The sequence below is a fragment of the Artibeus jamaicensis genome, unplaced genomic scaffold, assembly GCF_021234435.1.
Source record: "Artibeus jamaicensis isolate MK-2021 breed Jamaican fruit bat unplaced genomic scaffold, CSHL_Jam_final contig_497, whole genome shotgun sequence".
NCBI classification, from domain to species: Eukaryota; Metazoa; Chordata; class Mammalia; order Chiroptera; family Phyllostomidae; genus Artibeus; species Artibeus jamaicensis.
Window position 1 is genome coordinate 11322541 of NW_026521863.1, and position 16748 is coordinate 11339288.

At 44.8% G+C, this 16748-nt stretch overlaps 1 protein-coding gene across 1 annotated transcript in view; it reads right to left on the minus strand.

The window, feature by feature from the left end:
- MTHFD1L (methylenetetrahydrofolate dehydrogenase (NADP+ dependent) 1 like) overlaps positions 1–16748 on the minus strand; it is a 173935-nt gene that overhangs the window by 155024 nt on the left and 2163 nt on the right. Inside the window, exons 2-7 of the mRNA XM_037156849.2 lie at positions 10427–10511; positions 8950–9000; positions 8806–8859; positions 5598–5722; positions 4760–4860; positions 3642–3778 (exon numbers count right to left, since the gene is read on the minus strand). Of these exons, the coding sequence (XP_037012744.2) occupies positions 3642–3778; positions 4760–4860; positions 5598–5722; positions 8806–8859; positions 8950–9000; positions 10427–10511 (553 nt within the window). The remainder of the gene's footprint in view (positions 1–3641; positions 3779–4759; positions 4861–5597; positions 5723–8805; positions 8860–8949; positions 9001–10426; positions 10512–16748) is intronic.

Here is a 16748-nt window from a genome sequence, read left to right on the forward strand (position 1 = left end):
AGGGGCCTGGCTGAAGCTGGGCACCCACTCTTTCTCTGACACTGTCTGCTGATTTTGCTTTGGTTTAGGTCCTGTGGCTTCCACATACTGTTGGAAACCCACAGACAGAGCGACTCGCCACTTCCCTGCAACCCCGGCCATGAAGTGGAAGCATGTATAGCAGGCTTCCAATGAGGGATCCTGGACGCCACGGGGGTTTACCTCCTTGCAACCTGACCGACCCACCTGCCTTCCTATATTGTGATCAATTACAAATCTGGATGGCGAACCCTGCCAGGGTCTTTCCCGACTCACCATTAACAACAGCCAAGTGGTTACCTCTGTTACTGTGCATATTCACAGGTGCCAAGGACTGTGCTGAGCAAACATGCATGTTATTGAACTCTTGCAGCAGCCCTAGGAGGTAGGGAGTGTCATGATCCTCATTCTACACACGAGGAGACAAGGTCACAGAAGGTAAGCATCAGCCAAGGCTTGAACCCAGAGCTGCTTGTCCCTGAAGCCTATGCCCTATCTAGTGCTTTCTGAGGACACTTGGGCCTGACCCGCACCCTCGAAGGCAGCTCTTCCTGGCTGAACAGGCTGCGATTACGTCAAGGTCATCCCCAACCTGAAAGGCTGCATGGAGTTTAGAAGGTGGTAGATAGGACTCTAGCGCTACACGGTCACCCCAACCCAGAGACGCCTCATGTCCTTGGCTTTGGAGCCCCCCGACTAGATGGCCAACAGGGATTCTTGTCTCATGTCAAATATAAATAAGCATGTTAAGAAATACTTTTCAAAGATAACTTCCTTCAACCTAATAGCTACAAGCCTTTGCTTGTCCTTTTCTTTCCCCAACACATCACCGCTAAGACTGAGGAGCTAAATGGACAAGAATCTTAAAATGCACTTAAATGCATTGTTGATGAAGTTAGAAGACAGAAACCCAAATCTGTCAAATTTTATCCATTTGATGTTTTTCACAGTGATGCTTTTCCAAGGATGTGGCAGGAGTGGACACAGCCCGGAACCACCTGGTGTCCCAGGACACTTCCCTGTGCCTGGGTGCCCTTTGTTACCTCGCCAGCTGCCACCCTTGGACTGTGGTCTGCAGAGAGCATACTAACCCTCTGAGACAAGTCCTATCAATGTACACAAATAGGGAAAAGTCAAAGGTCAGGCACAAGTATGCAGACACATTGGCAGGAAGGTAAGTGGCCGGTGACGTGCTAAGTACTAGTATGAAATATGGGAAGGTACAGGTTTGACCTCGCAGTCAAGGATGGGAGCCCGTCACCAGGAAGTAGGCCAGGTATAGGGGCCAAACACCAGACTCCGAATGCACTTCAAAGACAAGTATGGGGAGCCCTGAACCTTTCTCACCATATTTTTCACGACAAAGATGAAGCAATAAAAAGAGTGAGAGTTGAAAGGCTCTAAGATTCATGGCGGTGCTGTTATAAATACCAAAGGCTCAGCAAACAAAACGTGTGTGCAACATGAGCTCTTGGAGAGAATCTTCTCAGATTTATGAAAACAGAAATGTTCCCCAACGTCCAGATTCTCTAGGGAGTGAAGCTACTTAATTGTTCTCAGAGTTACAATGAGATTTATCCCAGAGAAGTCAGGTGATTTATTTCCGTAATAAAAAAGTCCTTTAAAAGATGTCTTTGTTTTTCAAAAATACAGATACAACCAGCAAAAGTATCTGCCACAGCTGTGAAAACATTCAAATCGCCAGTGAAGGCATTTTTCTCCCTTTCACCGCAGCTGTTCAGTTCAGGGCAAGGTTTATTTTCCTCTTCCACTATGCTTCCAAATCAAGAAATCTGGGCTCCAAATTACAAAGCGTTGCCCTTGAATTTTCTGGACTAGGCTGCCACCATGTGGTGACTACTAAGGAAAAAAATAACACATTGGTTTGGGTTTAATTCCAAGACCAAACTCGGGCCCCAGCTGAGGGGGGAGGGGGTGGGGGGGTGGGGGGGGGGGGGGGGGGGGGTGTTGTCTCTCGGAGGAGACGCTAGCCTCCCAGGGCAGGACTGCGACTTGTGTGTTTTCATTCTCACCCAGCAGAATGCATTTCAGATTCTGTTCTGCACTGATTTATTGTACTTAATGTGCTCTTTGCTTGGTATTTATGAAACACATTGGAATGTTTTGTAATTAAAAACTGCGAGATGTGAAACTGTAAAAAAATAATGGCACACCTGGACACTCATCCATCGCCCAGTTTAAGAAAATGGACGTGACCAATGCAATAGAAGGGCCCCAAGTTTCCTTTCCATCTACACCCACGTCTGTAAATGGTTTCCTGACTTTTGTTCATACTTCCTATTCACTTTTTTATGCTTTTTTACTTTTCATACACATGTAGCCCTAAAACTATGTATTAGACAGTATTGCCTTTAGATCTTATATAAGTGGCATTCATAAAATTAAACATATCCTTCTTGCTTTTTTCCATTAAATGCTGTTTTACGAAGTCCTTCCATGTCGATATTCACAGCCCTAGTTTTCTTTCAAAATCGTCTTGTTTTTGTCAGTGGGGTTCCATATAAATTTTAGAATCAGTACTTGTCAAATTCTACAAAACAGTATTATGTTGGGATTTTTTATTCAAATTTATAGATTAATTTGGGGAGAATTAGTATCGTGAAGGTATCGAGTCTTCTTAGCCATGGATTTATTTGGGTCTTCCTAATGAGCTTCGTCAAAATTATACAATTTTTTTTCAAAATGTCAGAAATAACTTTTGTTAAATTTATTTCCACTTACCTTATATTCTCAGTGGTATTAGAAACTATTTTTTTAATTTAATGTTTTAACTGTGGGTGTATTATTTAGAAATGCAGTTGGTTTTTTTTGCAAGTTCATTTTATATCCAAGAACCTGGCTGAATTCTTATTAATTCTCATAGTTCTTAAAAGACTCTTTGGGCTTTAATATAAACATATCATCTAGGATTAAAGACGGTTGGGTGTATTCCTTTCCAATTATTATGAGTTTTCTTTCTTTCTTTACATTACAGCTTGTTTAGGAATTCCTACACAGTGCCGATTAGGAGTGCTGATAAAGGTACCCTTTGTCTTTCCCAATTTTAAAAGAAATGTTTCTAATGATATTGTTTAATGATATTAAACATTAAAATGATTTTTCACAATTAAATGAGACATTTGCTCTAACTTTTTACAGATGTTTTTATCAAATTAAGGAATTCCTTTAATTCCTAGTCTAACAGGTTTTTCTAGAAAAAAAAAAGGTACTAGATTATCAGACAACTTTTCTTCACCTATCACGGTGAGAATATAGTTTTCCATCTGATGACGTGGTGAATTACAGCAATAGATTTTCTGATGTTAATCCCCTGTTCATTCTTAACATTGCTTTTCTCTCATTCTGTCTTGATTATTTTGGCTAATGGTGTGTCTATTTTGCTAGACTTTTCCAAGAATCCACTTTTGGTTTTGTTGAAAATCTATCATATATATTTGTTTTTTTATTTCATTCACCTATGCTGTTGATCATTTCTATCATTTGAGAGTTTTCTGCTTCTTCCCCAACTTCTTGCATCGAATACTTAGCTTCTGTACTTGTGGCCCTTCCCCTCTTCTCATACAGGCGTTTGAGGTTGTGTTTCTAACAGGCATGATGCTCACCTTGCTTTGAAGCTGAGGGGCTTTCCACTGGGAGCTCATCGTCATGGACCCTTTCCTCTGGAACAGGCATTGCAGGGTGGCTTCCAAGGACCCGTGGGCTCCTACCACCAAGATCTTCTTTCCATCTAGGTTGACACCTGCCCACCAAATGAAAATCAGTATCACAATCCAAATGTCGGAGCCTTCCCACTGTACAGCTTTCACGGGAGAAAAAATGACCTTGGCCCTGTGAGCACCAACCTACAATGACTAAGCCATAACTTACTCTTTCTTTGCAAATGTTGGGGCAAGTGGCTAAGAATCATTATCCCAATAATCCAAAGGATGAAAAAATACTGTCTCTATGAACTATCTCAGATTTGAGCTTAATGGCTAACGTGCTAGGATATGTCTTGAAAGTTAACCTTCTAATTGAACTTTGGTATATATTTTGGAATTTTTGTGTGATTGTTGCTTGTTCAGGAGAGGAGGGGCATTTGCCTCTTTTTTTCTTTCTTTCTTTTTTTTTTTACTTGAGCTGTACTAGAGAAAAATTTAATTAGTTGAATTTTTATGTACTCAGTTCTTAAAAATATGAAACACTAGCAATAATTTATTTATTAACTTTAATAACAAAAAAGAATTTATTCATGTTCATGTCACTGACATAAAAGTGCAAGATCAAAAGGAAAATGATAAAAATTAAAATACAGATTATTCAGAGATATTGCTCACTGCTAAATCTCAACCTAGGTCTTTATACCTGAAACTATATCTAACAGCTTCCTCATTTAAGTCTTAAATATAAGTCTTACATAGGTATACATATTGACAGATTTGAGAAGTTAAAACAAGACATATTTTTCATTGTGGTTATTTTGACTGTTTTCAGGAGAATTTGTTTAAAAAGATTATCTTTACTGACTTCTCTTTAAAACTGCAATACAGTTAATCTTATTAGAAAAATCTTCTGTCGTCATTCCTATCTCTCAAAAGATGACTTAAATAAAGCTGACACTGAATTATCACACTCCCATATCTCAATAAGAATCTTGACATTCTAGAAAAAAATCCTTAATAAAAAATAATGTGAATACCAATACACAGCAAACAGCAGCACTTCTGAGGAAGCTCCATACCTGACTTTTCAAGAAGTTCAATGACAGCCCTGGCCACAGGTGACACGAAACATTCATGGGCGTCCCCACGCACCAGCCTCCCCAGATTCACATCTGTCACCCTGAAACCAAAACAAGGCAACCCAAGTTAACGCCAGCCAAAGCTCACGAGCCCAACATTTACACGGATTACTCTGCAGTGATGTCTGGTCAGATATATTAATTAATTGAAAATAAACTAACTTGAACAACAACTTTAAAAAAAGAAAAAATATTGAACAATTAAAAGAGAAAAAAAAAGAACATAAATTAATGTGGGAGAAATAAAAGCCATTCGCTTCCAGGAGTAGCTGCCCGTCAGGACACTCTGCCGTGGTCCCTGGGAGGCGGGGTGACCGTGAGTGTTCTGACTCTGCACCACCAAAGGGCAAGTGTGTTTTCTAAAATACGGAATAGTTTTCTTAGACAAAGTTTAGGAAGCCCCCAAACTCCCCAAATAGTTAAATGACATTAAATTTTTAAATGATATTAAACATCAAGATGATTTCTTTTCTCTCTTAATTACTGACAAAGATGAAACAGTGGAATAAAAAAATTGCAGTAAAGCCCTGGCTGGTGTGGCTCGGTGGACTGACGGCTGGCCTGTGAACCAAAGGGTCGCTGGTTCAATTCCCAGTCGGGGCACATGCCTGGGTTTTAGATTGGGTCCCCAGCAGGGGGCGCACAGCAGAGGCGACCACACACTGATGTTTCCCTCTCCTTCTCCTTTCCTTCCCTTCTCTCTAAAAATAAATAAGTAATATCTTTTTTAAAATCACATTTAACAAACATTGAGTTGTTTTCTCTTATATTTTCTTACCCATCCACATCTTTTTCTGGCTTCAGGGCATTGAGGACTTTGTTGCTAAACAAGTTCTCTGAGATCTGAAGAGCAAGGCCGTGTACTCTGGTGTCTTCATTAATCTTCAAGATTTCATCTATAATCTAACAGGGAAAAACAAATAAAAGCTGTTTGACAGCAATAAGAGCCAATAAAAGAAGCTTTATGCAAAAGACAGACTCATAAAAATGCATCTATGATAGTTTATGTTTTACTCTTTGTGGAAGCCTTGGTGTGAAGCACAATGAAGAAGTCTATTTTCCCTTTTCACCATGTTTGTAAAAGCGCAAAAAAAAAAAAAAAAAAAAGCCTGGCTTAATTTTTTTAATGAGTTCTCAGTCTTTCTTATCACTCTGCTCTCTGCCAGAACAAAAGAGAACAGAACAGAATGAAAGCTCAACAGTTAGTAAAGATGAGACAGGCAACGCAATCCCACTAAGCCCAGCAGACCGCGGACTGTCAGAGAGGCCGGGAAACATGGATCGCCAGCCTCCCACCCGGCCTGGCCAGGCCTGTGTTGCACACGCAGCGCGTTCAACAAACGCTTACTAATCGTGGTACCCAAGACCCGTCCCTCTGGCCCTCACATTCTCTGTACCCGAGCGGCACATAGAAACCATTTCCAAAGGTATATGACGGATGAACTGTAAGCACAGATATCTCCTTTTTACTGGAAACACTAAAATAATTCACTATTTATGAGAAAAACTAAAGTAGTTTGAGAAGCTAATAGAACAGCGAGAGAATGTCAAGGTGTGACAAAGCAACATTCTGTCCTCTCTCTCCCTATTTTATGCCAGGAGAGAAGTGATTCATTTCACTTAACAAACTAGTTGTTCATAAGTAAGAGAGATGCGAATCTTACTAGGAAGTACTGGCTTATCATTTTTGTTTCACTGTCTAGCAGACATCACTATGGTAAGAGAAGAAAAAGCTATTTATTGGACAAAATTCAGCCCTGGCTGGTGTGGCCCAGTGGACTGAGTTCCACCTGTGAACTGAAAGGTGACCGGATTGATTCCTGGTCAGGGTACACGCCGGGGTTGCGGGCCACGTCCCCAGTTGGGGCACACAAAAGGCAACCAATTAACGTGTCTCTCGCACGTCAATGTTTCTTTTCTCTCCTTCCCTTCTCTCAAAATATAAATAAAATCTTTTAAAAAAGTTACAAAATTCAGAAAGAAAATCTTCTCATTCATTCATCATTCTTTCATTTATTCAAAAAATGCTGAGTGTTTTCAGCACCTACTTTGACCAGTTCACATAACGGATGGAGAGTTGGAGAGCAAAACTCCTGCCCTCACGGAGCTTATATTCTAGTGGGGCAGACAGGGCCAGTAATAATGACCTTGGGAAATTGGTGAGCAACATAAAGAAGAACAGAGCTGGCCAACACAGGGATGCGGGCGGGGGCTGGCCACAGTGGGTGACGTCCAGATAGAGTCCAGAATGAGGTCAGGGCACCACAGCTACTGGTAACGAGGATGTGAGACAGGCAACAACAAAATCTTAATAAATTAACATCCTGACTCTTTTCCAGCACAATAACACCGCCACATACATTCACATTTATCAGAATTTCAAAAGAAAAATAGGGTATAAATGACACCTTGTCAAAAAATAAGTCACAGAAAAAAAGAAAGCTAAGGGCTATCAACACCAGTGGCCAAACCACCTAAAGAAATGCAGATTCTACTGCAGACAATGGGTGTCCTTCTGCAAACGGACAACACATTTCTCTGCATGCTGTTAATACTGACTGGTTCGACAGGCATCAATATTTGTGATACTGACACCAATGCAACGTAGCTAGAGGGGCTTCCTGCGCCTGCCTTGAGAGCTGCCTGGAGGTAGCTTGCCTCACGGGGCCACACTTGCCTGGACTGACCATGGCAGCTGAGAAGGGCAGAGAGAACCAGACTACTGGCAAGGAGCAGGTGGTAGCAGTAACCCTGTCCCAGTGTGGGCGGAGTTGGAAATGGGGCTACGGAGGGAGGTGCCCACTAGGATTTAGACCCAGGCGCAGCAGCTGTGCTGGGGCGTGACCAAATGGTTCGGGAGCAGAGAGGGGGCACTCCTGACCACACAGCTTGGAAAGCAGGAAAGCGGGGTGCAGCAACCATGCGGGCTCTTGGCCACGTGGTTTGAAAGGATGCAAGAGGACTCCCACTGGCCAGCCATGAGGGAGTGCCATGCGGGTTTGGGTTAAGAATGGGAGCCTCGCTGAGCTACAGACTTCCATTTCTTTTCCTGAGATATGGTACCCCTGACTGGCCTGGTCTGGCAAGGGGAGGTGGGCGGGGGTGGGGTGGTGGGGTGTGTGTGTGTGGGTGTGTGGGGGTGTTTAAAAGGGACTTTGAGATTTAATGGCAGAATTCTGCCATTATTCTAAACTTGTATCACTTTCTGGATAAATAGCTCCTTTCTTTTTTTCCAAACTCTGGCATTGAGAGCCACAGTTCTTTCTTCTCAAGGGCTGTTGAGCACCTGTGGGTCTCAAACCACCCTCACGAGCAAGAGTGGTTATGAAGCGATCAAAGTAACTGCTGAGTCAAAGCCAGCCCCGAGAGCCACAGGTCTTACTGGTGGCAGGCAAAAGACCCCTAGAGTAACAAGAACCCAAGGTGGGTTTCTGTAACAAGATGACACTTGTGAAGGCTGTTACTTCCCTTGGGAGGGAACCAGGAAATCACCAGCAACAGTAGCAAAGGGTTCCTATGCGGGTGTGTGTGTGTGTGTGTGTGTGTGTTTCTCAGCTGCCACTGAAGAACATTAGCCTATAAAGGATGCTGAGAATCAGCTCGTCCTGTTCCTTATTTATTATTAATAAGGCAACTGTGACCCGGACAAGCCAAAGGAATGGCCCAGGGGCAAACAGCCTGTCAGGACAGAGCAAAACCAGAACTGGTGCTCAATTTGTACTAGATGGCCCTGCTGCCGCCTTGAAGAAACAACCAAAGTCACTGCGTCAGAGGCTGTGTCTTCGACAGAAACACGGGGTAAGGGACAATTAGAGAGAGAGCATTTGCGCCAGAGGGGAAAAGGGACGCTTCGCTCCACGAGTTCAGTGGCAGGAAAAGGCTTGATCTGGTCCAACCATCACTGAGAGATGCTGCTGACAGGTGCATTCGGTCTGGAGAGAAAGGCACCGCCAGGGTCCCCGGGCGCCGGGCACCGCTGCGCTCACCTCGTCCTCGCCGCTCTCCAGGGGAAGGAAAATGTGAGTGATGTCCAGGCCAGCCTGCAAAGAGAATGCGAGGTTACTCCGTCACTGCGAGGGACTGCGTCATCAAAAAATGAAAATGAACTTTTGAACAGCAACAATCCTCACCTCCTCTGCCAAATTCTGGTTTACTTCCTGCATCGAGTTATCATCACCTGCCTTGGGAGAGGGGAGGGAGAAGCAGAATGTAACTAGGAACACCTTGCAAAGGCACACAACAAAACAGACCAATTTTGTGATTACAGCTGCTCTAATTACAGAGATGATCAGGAAAGTGTCCAGAAAGAAACCTTATCACTCACAAAAGGGGACTAATGGCTGGCCTTTATCAACGTATCAGTTTCTGACTTTCCAATTATGTTGCTTTCTTTCAAATAACAATCCTCCGAAGGCATAGACAGCCGCATAACCAGCATCCTTCCTAAACGAGGACACCAAAGACAGGGCTTGGATGACTTTGGCCGGTAGGTGGAGAGCAGAGTGGCAGGAAAGCCAGGCTCCCAGACCCACTTTGCTGTCCACTCTTCCTGCTGGCCTGCCTTTGTAGGGGACGTGGAGACAGACCCCAAGGAGTGCAAGTGACTTAAGCAAAGCGCTACAGTCTCGGAAATCACAGTGTCGGTGAACTAGACACTGCTATTTTGACATATTTAGTGTATGCCAAAAGCAACAGCAGCTGTCCAATTGTTTGCCGTTTTAGTTTACAGGCTTGGCTCACCTTGTTACTTCCCCGCACCTGTCATCGCATGGGTGTGCCAGCGAGGACGGCACACGGTGCCAACTGTAGTTGGACGCGAAGGGGCCACGGGCAAGAGACATGCTTGGAATGCGGAAGCACTTCTGACCCGTGGTGACTTTGGGCCCCGTGAACTTATGGCAGGATTTCAAACACTTGGTAGTAAGATTGCCCAACACCTCTCAAAGGCGAGATCAGATGGTCTTTGACAAAACAGAACCATAGGCATGGAAACATGGAACAGACCAGCAGTGACCAGAGGGCAGGTGGGGGGATAATGGTGGAAAGAAGGGGAGGGGACTAGACGAAGAACATGCATGAATGACCCACGGACGTGGACAACGGTGTGGGGACTGACTGCGGGAGCAGGGGTGGGGTGGGCTGGGCAGAGGAGGGCAGAGGGGGGGAAACTGTAACAGAATAACAATACAAAAAGATGAATAAGAAAAAGATCACCCAACACCGTGCCTCAGCAACCACTGGGGGAGCTCTTCCTGTCTCACGTGGAATCCCGTGATAAGCGCGAATGGGTGTACACGGTAAACCCTGTGTCACGTGAGTGCCTGCCTCCTGACCTCTGAAAGCCACCACGCCAAAGACAAAGACTCAGGGAAGACAGGACGCGCTCAGGCAGAGCAGTGCCCAACCTGGAGCCTGGGGGTGGGGGGGCGCGAGCAAAGGACCAAAGGAAGGGCAGAGGAAAGCAGTTCTGGCCGAGCCCACTCTTCCTTCCATGGAGCCCGAAAGGTGCGTCTGTGACAAGAAATGCAGCTGGTCTTTCGTGGACAATTATCTTCTAAATTGAGAGGCGTCCTAAAATTGCAGGGCAGAGCCACCTTCTCAGCTTACCTGAATGATAGCAAGAACCGGCTTAAAGGCGGGGTTTTTCTCTTGTAACAAACGCAGAACTTCTTTAGAATTCTGAATGACTTCTCTACATGGAGAAAGAAAAACAACACACGGCGTGTTGTTAGTGACGGGACAGGACGGACACAGCCCATTTCCTCGGTGTCTGTCACTGTGAGTGACAATAACTGGACCACATGAGGCTGTGCTTCAAGTGCGGGAAGTGGGGGGGGGCAGGAGAGCAATGAAACCGCGAAATGCTAACAACGCACGACAATGTGATTTTAAAAATGAGCAGAGGTGAGCAAACTAGATGTTAACAGTAATTTTCTAGGGCTGAATTTTTCTCTTGTATTTTCCAAGTTTACGGTCATGAAAAGTTTGGGTTTCTTTTTGGACTAATCCCCTTCCTCTACTACAGTCCCTTCACCCTCCAGAAAAAGTCTGGGGTCCTGGGGGAAAGCGGATGTTGGTGGAGGGTGGGTCATGAAGACGGTGGGGGAGGGGCTTGCCATTGTGTTACAGGAAAACGAAGCAACCAGACTCGGAGGGAACGAGGTTTATTAATGTGCACGGGCCCAGGGGGTCAGTCTCCAAATTCTGAGCCCCGAACAAAGGATTCTTGGGGTTTATATAGCCTATGGGGTCTTCCTGTCTACGTAGCAAAGCGAGATACAGAAGCGGAATGCGGTAATTAGTTCTATCTACGGGGCAGAAGCAGAGTACAAAGGCTAATTGTGAAAATTAGTTCTATCAGCGGGGATGCTAGTCCCAGTCCTTGTGACCATCCTGCTGTTTGCTTTTCCCAGACGGCCTTATTGCTCTCCCAGGGTGCCTGGGGTTTTGGGTGAACAAAGGTTTTCCAAAGCTTCCCACATCAATTGGAGACGTGGTGGTGGGTCCGGACAAACTCCTGTGGGTCCCAGAGTTCAGAGACGGAATGAGAAGGGAGCAGAGGGAAGGGGAAGGCAGTGCTGCAGAAACACGAGATGCACCCGAATTTGACACTCTCCTAGGTCTCTTGGGGAGAGAGTGCCTCCTTCCTCCGGGCCCTGCACAGTGCATTTGGACCTCCTGAAAGTCCCAGCAGGGGCCTCCTGCAACTCAGCACCGCTGGGGTGCCAGCTCTGAGCAGGGCGGAACTTGATAAGGTGGTGCAGGTCTCTTTCTGCAGCCTTCTGGAACGAGCAAGAGCAATTTCAGAGACCGACGTGACAACCATCCCTTCAACCATCCCTTCGGAACGTGTCTCACTTGCATAACAAGTTGGCTTCTCCACCCCCACCCCCCACAATAACAGACAAAAGGCTCCACCAAGGCAGTGCCCACGCTTAGGTGTTTAACCCTCTTTAAACTTTGTTTTCTGTCTCTGACGAGGTCTTCCACACACATAACTTTCAGAAAAAATGCAAGGTGAAGTTCTAGCCAAATATCTTGAGAAATAAACCACCAAAGGCAAAGAGACATGAGTCAGCTCCTCCAAGTTTTCAGAGAGGAAGCTGATGTGCGTAACTGGAAGGTACTGCCCTTGAGTGGGTCGACTAGGGGTGGGGGATGCTCAGAAAACGTTTAAGGGCTTGGAAACTCAACTGGGGTGAGCCTTTCTATGCCAACTTGGCTAGAAGCAACAGAATAGGGAGGCACGAGACTATGCAACCTGGGAAGATTTTGTTTCTAAACACTTGGGATAAAGCAACCTAATTTCCAGTGAATGACTATGTTATTGTGTTGAATAAACAAGACTACATGTGAAAAATCTACAAATCGCCTTATAAATGAGCACTCAAGTCTCCTGTCCATCATGCGTGACTGAGGGCCACGTGCTGTGCTGTGTCCCTGCCTCCGTGACTGCTAATCTGGACTGAGTTGGGTCCTCACTCCTGTGCAGTTCTAGAAGTTACATTGGGAGCCATCTGTAATGTGGGTTAGCTGGGCACAAGGCCGCCAGAATAACGGCCACATTCCTCAGCCTCCCTTGCAGCCAAAGAGCCTGAGAGGCAGGAGCTGATCAATGTTGTTAAAAACTACCATTTTAAGTGCATCCCTGAATGCTGAGCCTATTTATTAATAATATTCTATATTTCAACCTTTTCAAAGGCAAAAGAGGTACCTGTGAATAAATGTAGTAAAGATTTCCCCAACAGCCTCCTCCAAAACTGCCATCAGTATTCCAAGAGAGAGTGCAGGTTGGGAGCACCGTGGAACGTTTAATAAACCTCAATATTCCAGAGTGTATCCACTCTGGCAAGGAGTGGATACATTTTACAGAACAGTAACAGCAGTAATGACAAAGCTGCTAATGATGCTACATTACTGGGTACTTCCAATGAATACTTGCATACATTTTCTTATTTTTTTTAAATCACATATGTTGGGAACCTTACACCTGGCTTCTAGCTAAAAACATTGCATTGATTACAGGAACCTGTGCACTCCACGAGCCAATCAGCTGCAGGTACATGAGGTGTGCATGCGCTCCACAAGCCAATCAGCTACAGGCACATGAGGTGTCCACGAGTACCAGTTGCACCCAAGTAATCAATAAGCGGGCCCTTCTTTGTCTCAAGCTAGCCAATAGCAAGCAACCTAATCTCCTTCCTCTCCCTCCCCCCCCTATATATATACCCAGTTCGGAAAAATTAAGTTTGCAGCTTGATCAGAATCTTTTGTCTTGCTGCCATTCTTTGTGCCTCTTGTCCCCCCAACTCATTTGTTCTAGGTAGGTGGTCGAGCCCCAGTTGATTGCTCCGCGGGCCGGAGCACACATAATCCTGAGGTTTAGCTCCACATGGCTACCCAGCTAGAGACCACTTTCCCAGTCTTGCCCACACTCATGTGACCAACCTCTGGCCAACAGGTGAGCAATGGCCAGAAGGAGAGGAGGACTGTGCGGCCGAGAGAAAGGTACGCCAGCCACCTGCCCCACCGCCGCTCTTGCTGGTGGGAGACCCAGAGCAGTGAGGAGGTGTCAGAGGATCACCCTACCCCTAGTGGACTGCTTCCCTCCGGATGGTCAAGTCCCGTTATTTCAGGGTATTTTGTAAAAGCAGCAAAGCCTGTTTCCTACTTTATCCAGGGCTCTGATCTGGGAGCTTAACCTCATTTACTGTGTTACAACAGATTGAAGATAGAGAACAGAAGACAGGCCATTGTCTTAGAAACCACAAAAAAGAAAAAACACTGCGGATTAAATGATGATACAGTCTTTTCTTAACACTGCGTTCATTCTGTTAAGTATTCAAAGCATTTTTTAGTACTTATTTAGACAGATTTTTGGGGGGGTCATAAACCACTCAGATACTACATGAAAATAAAAACATACCAAAAAACTGGCTGAAATACTGTAGAACAGAACTTCTAGGAAGTTCCTAGAAAGTCCTGAAAACTAGAATTTCTTCCTAGAACTTCTAGAACTTCTTCACATGCAGGATCGACTCTTCTGAGTGGCTTTTTCTGACTCAGAATCCTTGACGTCAGCCCCCTCCCCCGGCCCCCACATAACAACACCTTCTGTGCAGTGGAGGGTGTTGGTGATACACCTCTTCGAAGACAACGTCATTTTCATCCCTGGGGCTCTCATTAAGTTCCCGGCACCCAGCCTGAACGCTGTGGTGCCGGAGCCTTCCCAAATTCCACCAGATGTCAATGGAAAGTTGTCAGACAAGAGCCAGAGGTCACATCATCTCCTAACATGGCCCTTCCAGGATGCGCTGATGGAAACACTGGGGTTCACGTGCCAGTTCCTGGACCAATGACAGGTCACTGCGCTTTGGAGGAGCTTATCCTTTAAAAGTTTCTGATAACATGTCGATGAAATAAATCAAGAACTAACATGCACAGGACATCTCCTGGACGTCTATTCCGGGTGACTTCTAAGATAGGCCCACCTCCCCTTTTCCTCTGAGTCCTGGGAGAAATCTCTTGGAGAAAAGTTTTGTTAGATGTTGCTTTGAAGTAAAAAATGTACAACAATGTGCAAAGCTGTGGACAGGTTCGTAGGAGGAGAGGGAGTAACAGATACGCTATGGCTGACTCCTGGCCAACAACAATTTAAAAACACAGTCAATTGAAAGATAAACACCAGTTTGGAGATATCAAAGATGTGCTTCACAGAGTCCCTGGAGTACAGTAATATCCACAACAGGCTTTTCAGCAGGTGAAATTATGGTGTCAATTTTGTACACAAAGAACTGAGATCAAACAGCTTGCCTAAACTGTCACAGCTATTAGGTGGCAAAGTCATATTACACAGCAAGTCACCTGTCTCTCAACCATAATCCTATGAAGCAGTAACTCACGGCACAACACTTTTTCAACTTTAGAAGGGGAGCCGGCCAGCTAAGAATGGCTTCTACATTTTAAGTGGTTTTTAGGACTTCTGGCCAAGATGGAGGCATAGGTAGACACACTGTGCTTCCTTAAATAACCAAAAGACAGGCAACAAACAAATTTAAAAACAAGAAACAACCAGATCTGCCAGAAAATCTAACTGTACGAAAGTCTGACAACCAAGGAGTTAAAGAAGAAACACTCATCCAGACCAGTAGGAGGGGTGGAGATGGGGATCCGGTGGACAGGACTTGTGGCGAGGTGGCAGCTGGAGGACCTGGGACGGGGAAGGTGGTGGCTAGTGGACGGAGGTCCCACATTCACATGCAGATAAACTGGGAGGAACAACTGGGGAGCAAGAGAGACAAAGCGACCCAGGGCTCCAGTGCAGGGAAATAAAGCCTCAAAACCTCTGACTGAAAACACCTGTGGGGGGTTGAGGCAGCGGGAGAAACTCCCAGCCACACAGGAGAGTTCGTTGGAGAGACCCACAGGGTTCTAGAACGTACACAAACCCACTCACCCAGGAATCAGCACCAGAAGGGCCCAATTTGATTGTGGATAGTGAGGGAAGTGACTGAAATCCAACAGAGAGCAGAGCAAGCAGCACCTTTCCCTCTTGGACCCCCCCCCCCACAGTGTCACAGTGCAGGGATTGCCCAGCCCTGGGGAACACCTAAGGCTCTGCCCCTTACTATGGAACAGGCACGCTGAGACCAAAAAAAAGGGCTCAAATGAAAGAACAGATCAAAGCTCCATAAAAATGCAAATAAGCAACGAAGAGATAGCCAGATGCACAGTTCAAAACACTGCTAATCAGGATGCTCACAGAAATGGTTGAGTGTGGTCACAAAATAGAGGAAAACATGAAGGCTATACAAAGTGAAATAAAGGAAAATGTACAGGAAGCCAACAGTGATGGGAAGGAAACCAGGACTGAAATCAACAATTTGCAGCAGAAGGAAGAAACATTCAATCAGGATAGAATGAAGAAACAAGAATTTTAAAAAATGAGAGGCTTAGAAACCTCCAGGACATCTTTAAATGTTCCAACATCCAAATCATAGTAGGGGTGCCAGAAGGAGGAGAAAAGCAAGAAATGAAAAACTTATTTGAAAATATAATGAAGGAGAACTTCCCCAATTTGGCAAAGGAAACGGGCTTCCAGGAATTCCAGGAAGCTCAGAGAGTCCCAAAGAAGTTGGACCCAAGGAGGAAGACACCAAGGCACATAATAATTACATTACTCAAGATTAAAGATAAGGAGAGAATCTTAAAAACAGAAAGAGAAAAGAAGAGAGTTATCTACAAAGGAGTTCCCACTAGACTATCAGCGGATTTCTCAAAAAGAAACCTTACAGGCCAAAAGGGGCTGGAAAGAAGTATTCCAAGTCATGAAAAGCAAGAACCTACATCCAAGATTGCTCTATCCAGCAAAGTTATCATTTAAAATGGAAGGGCAGATAAAGTGCTTCCCAGATAAGGTCAAGTTAAAGGAGTTAATCATCACCAAGCCCTTATTATATGAAATGTTAAAGGATCTAAGAAAAAGAAGATAAAAAATATTAACAGTAAAATGACAAGAAACTCCCAGCTATTAACAACTGAACCTAAAACAAACAAACAACAAATAGCAAACAAGTAGAAAAGGAACAGAATCACAGAAATGGAGATCACATAGAGAGTAATCAGTGGGGGAGTGGGTGGGGAAAGAGGGGGAAAGGTACAGAGAATCAGTAGCATAAATGGTAGAAAATAGACAGGGGGAAGGCAAGAATCGTAAAGAAAATGTAGAAGCCAAAGAATTTACACGTACGACCCATGGACATGAACTAAAGGTGGGGGGGAATGCGGGTGGGAGGGGTGTGCAGGGTGGAGGGGAGTAAAGGGGGGAATAGGATAACTGTAATAGTATAATCCATAAATATATTTAAAGATGGGGTTTAAAAAATATCAAAATAATAATATTTGGGGACATGTGAATATTATGTACAAT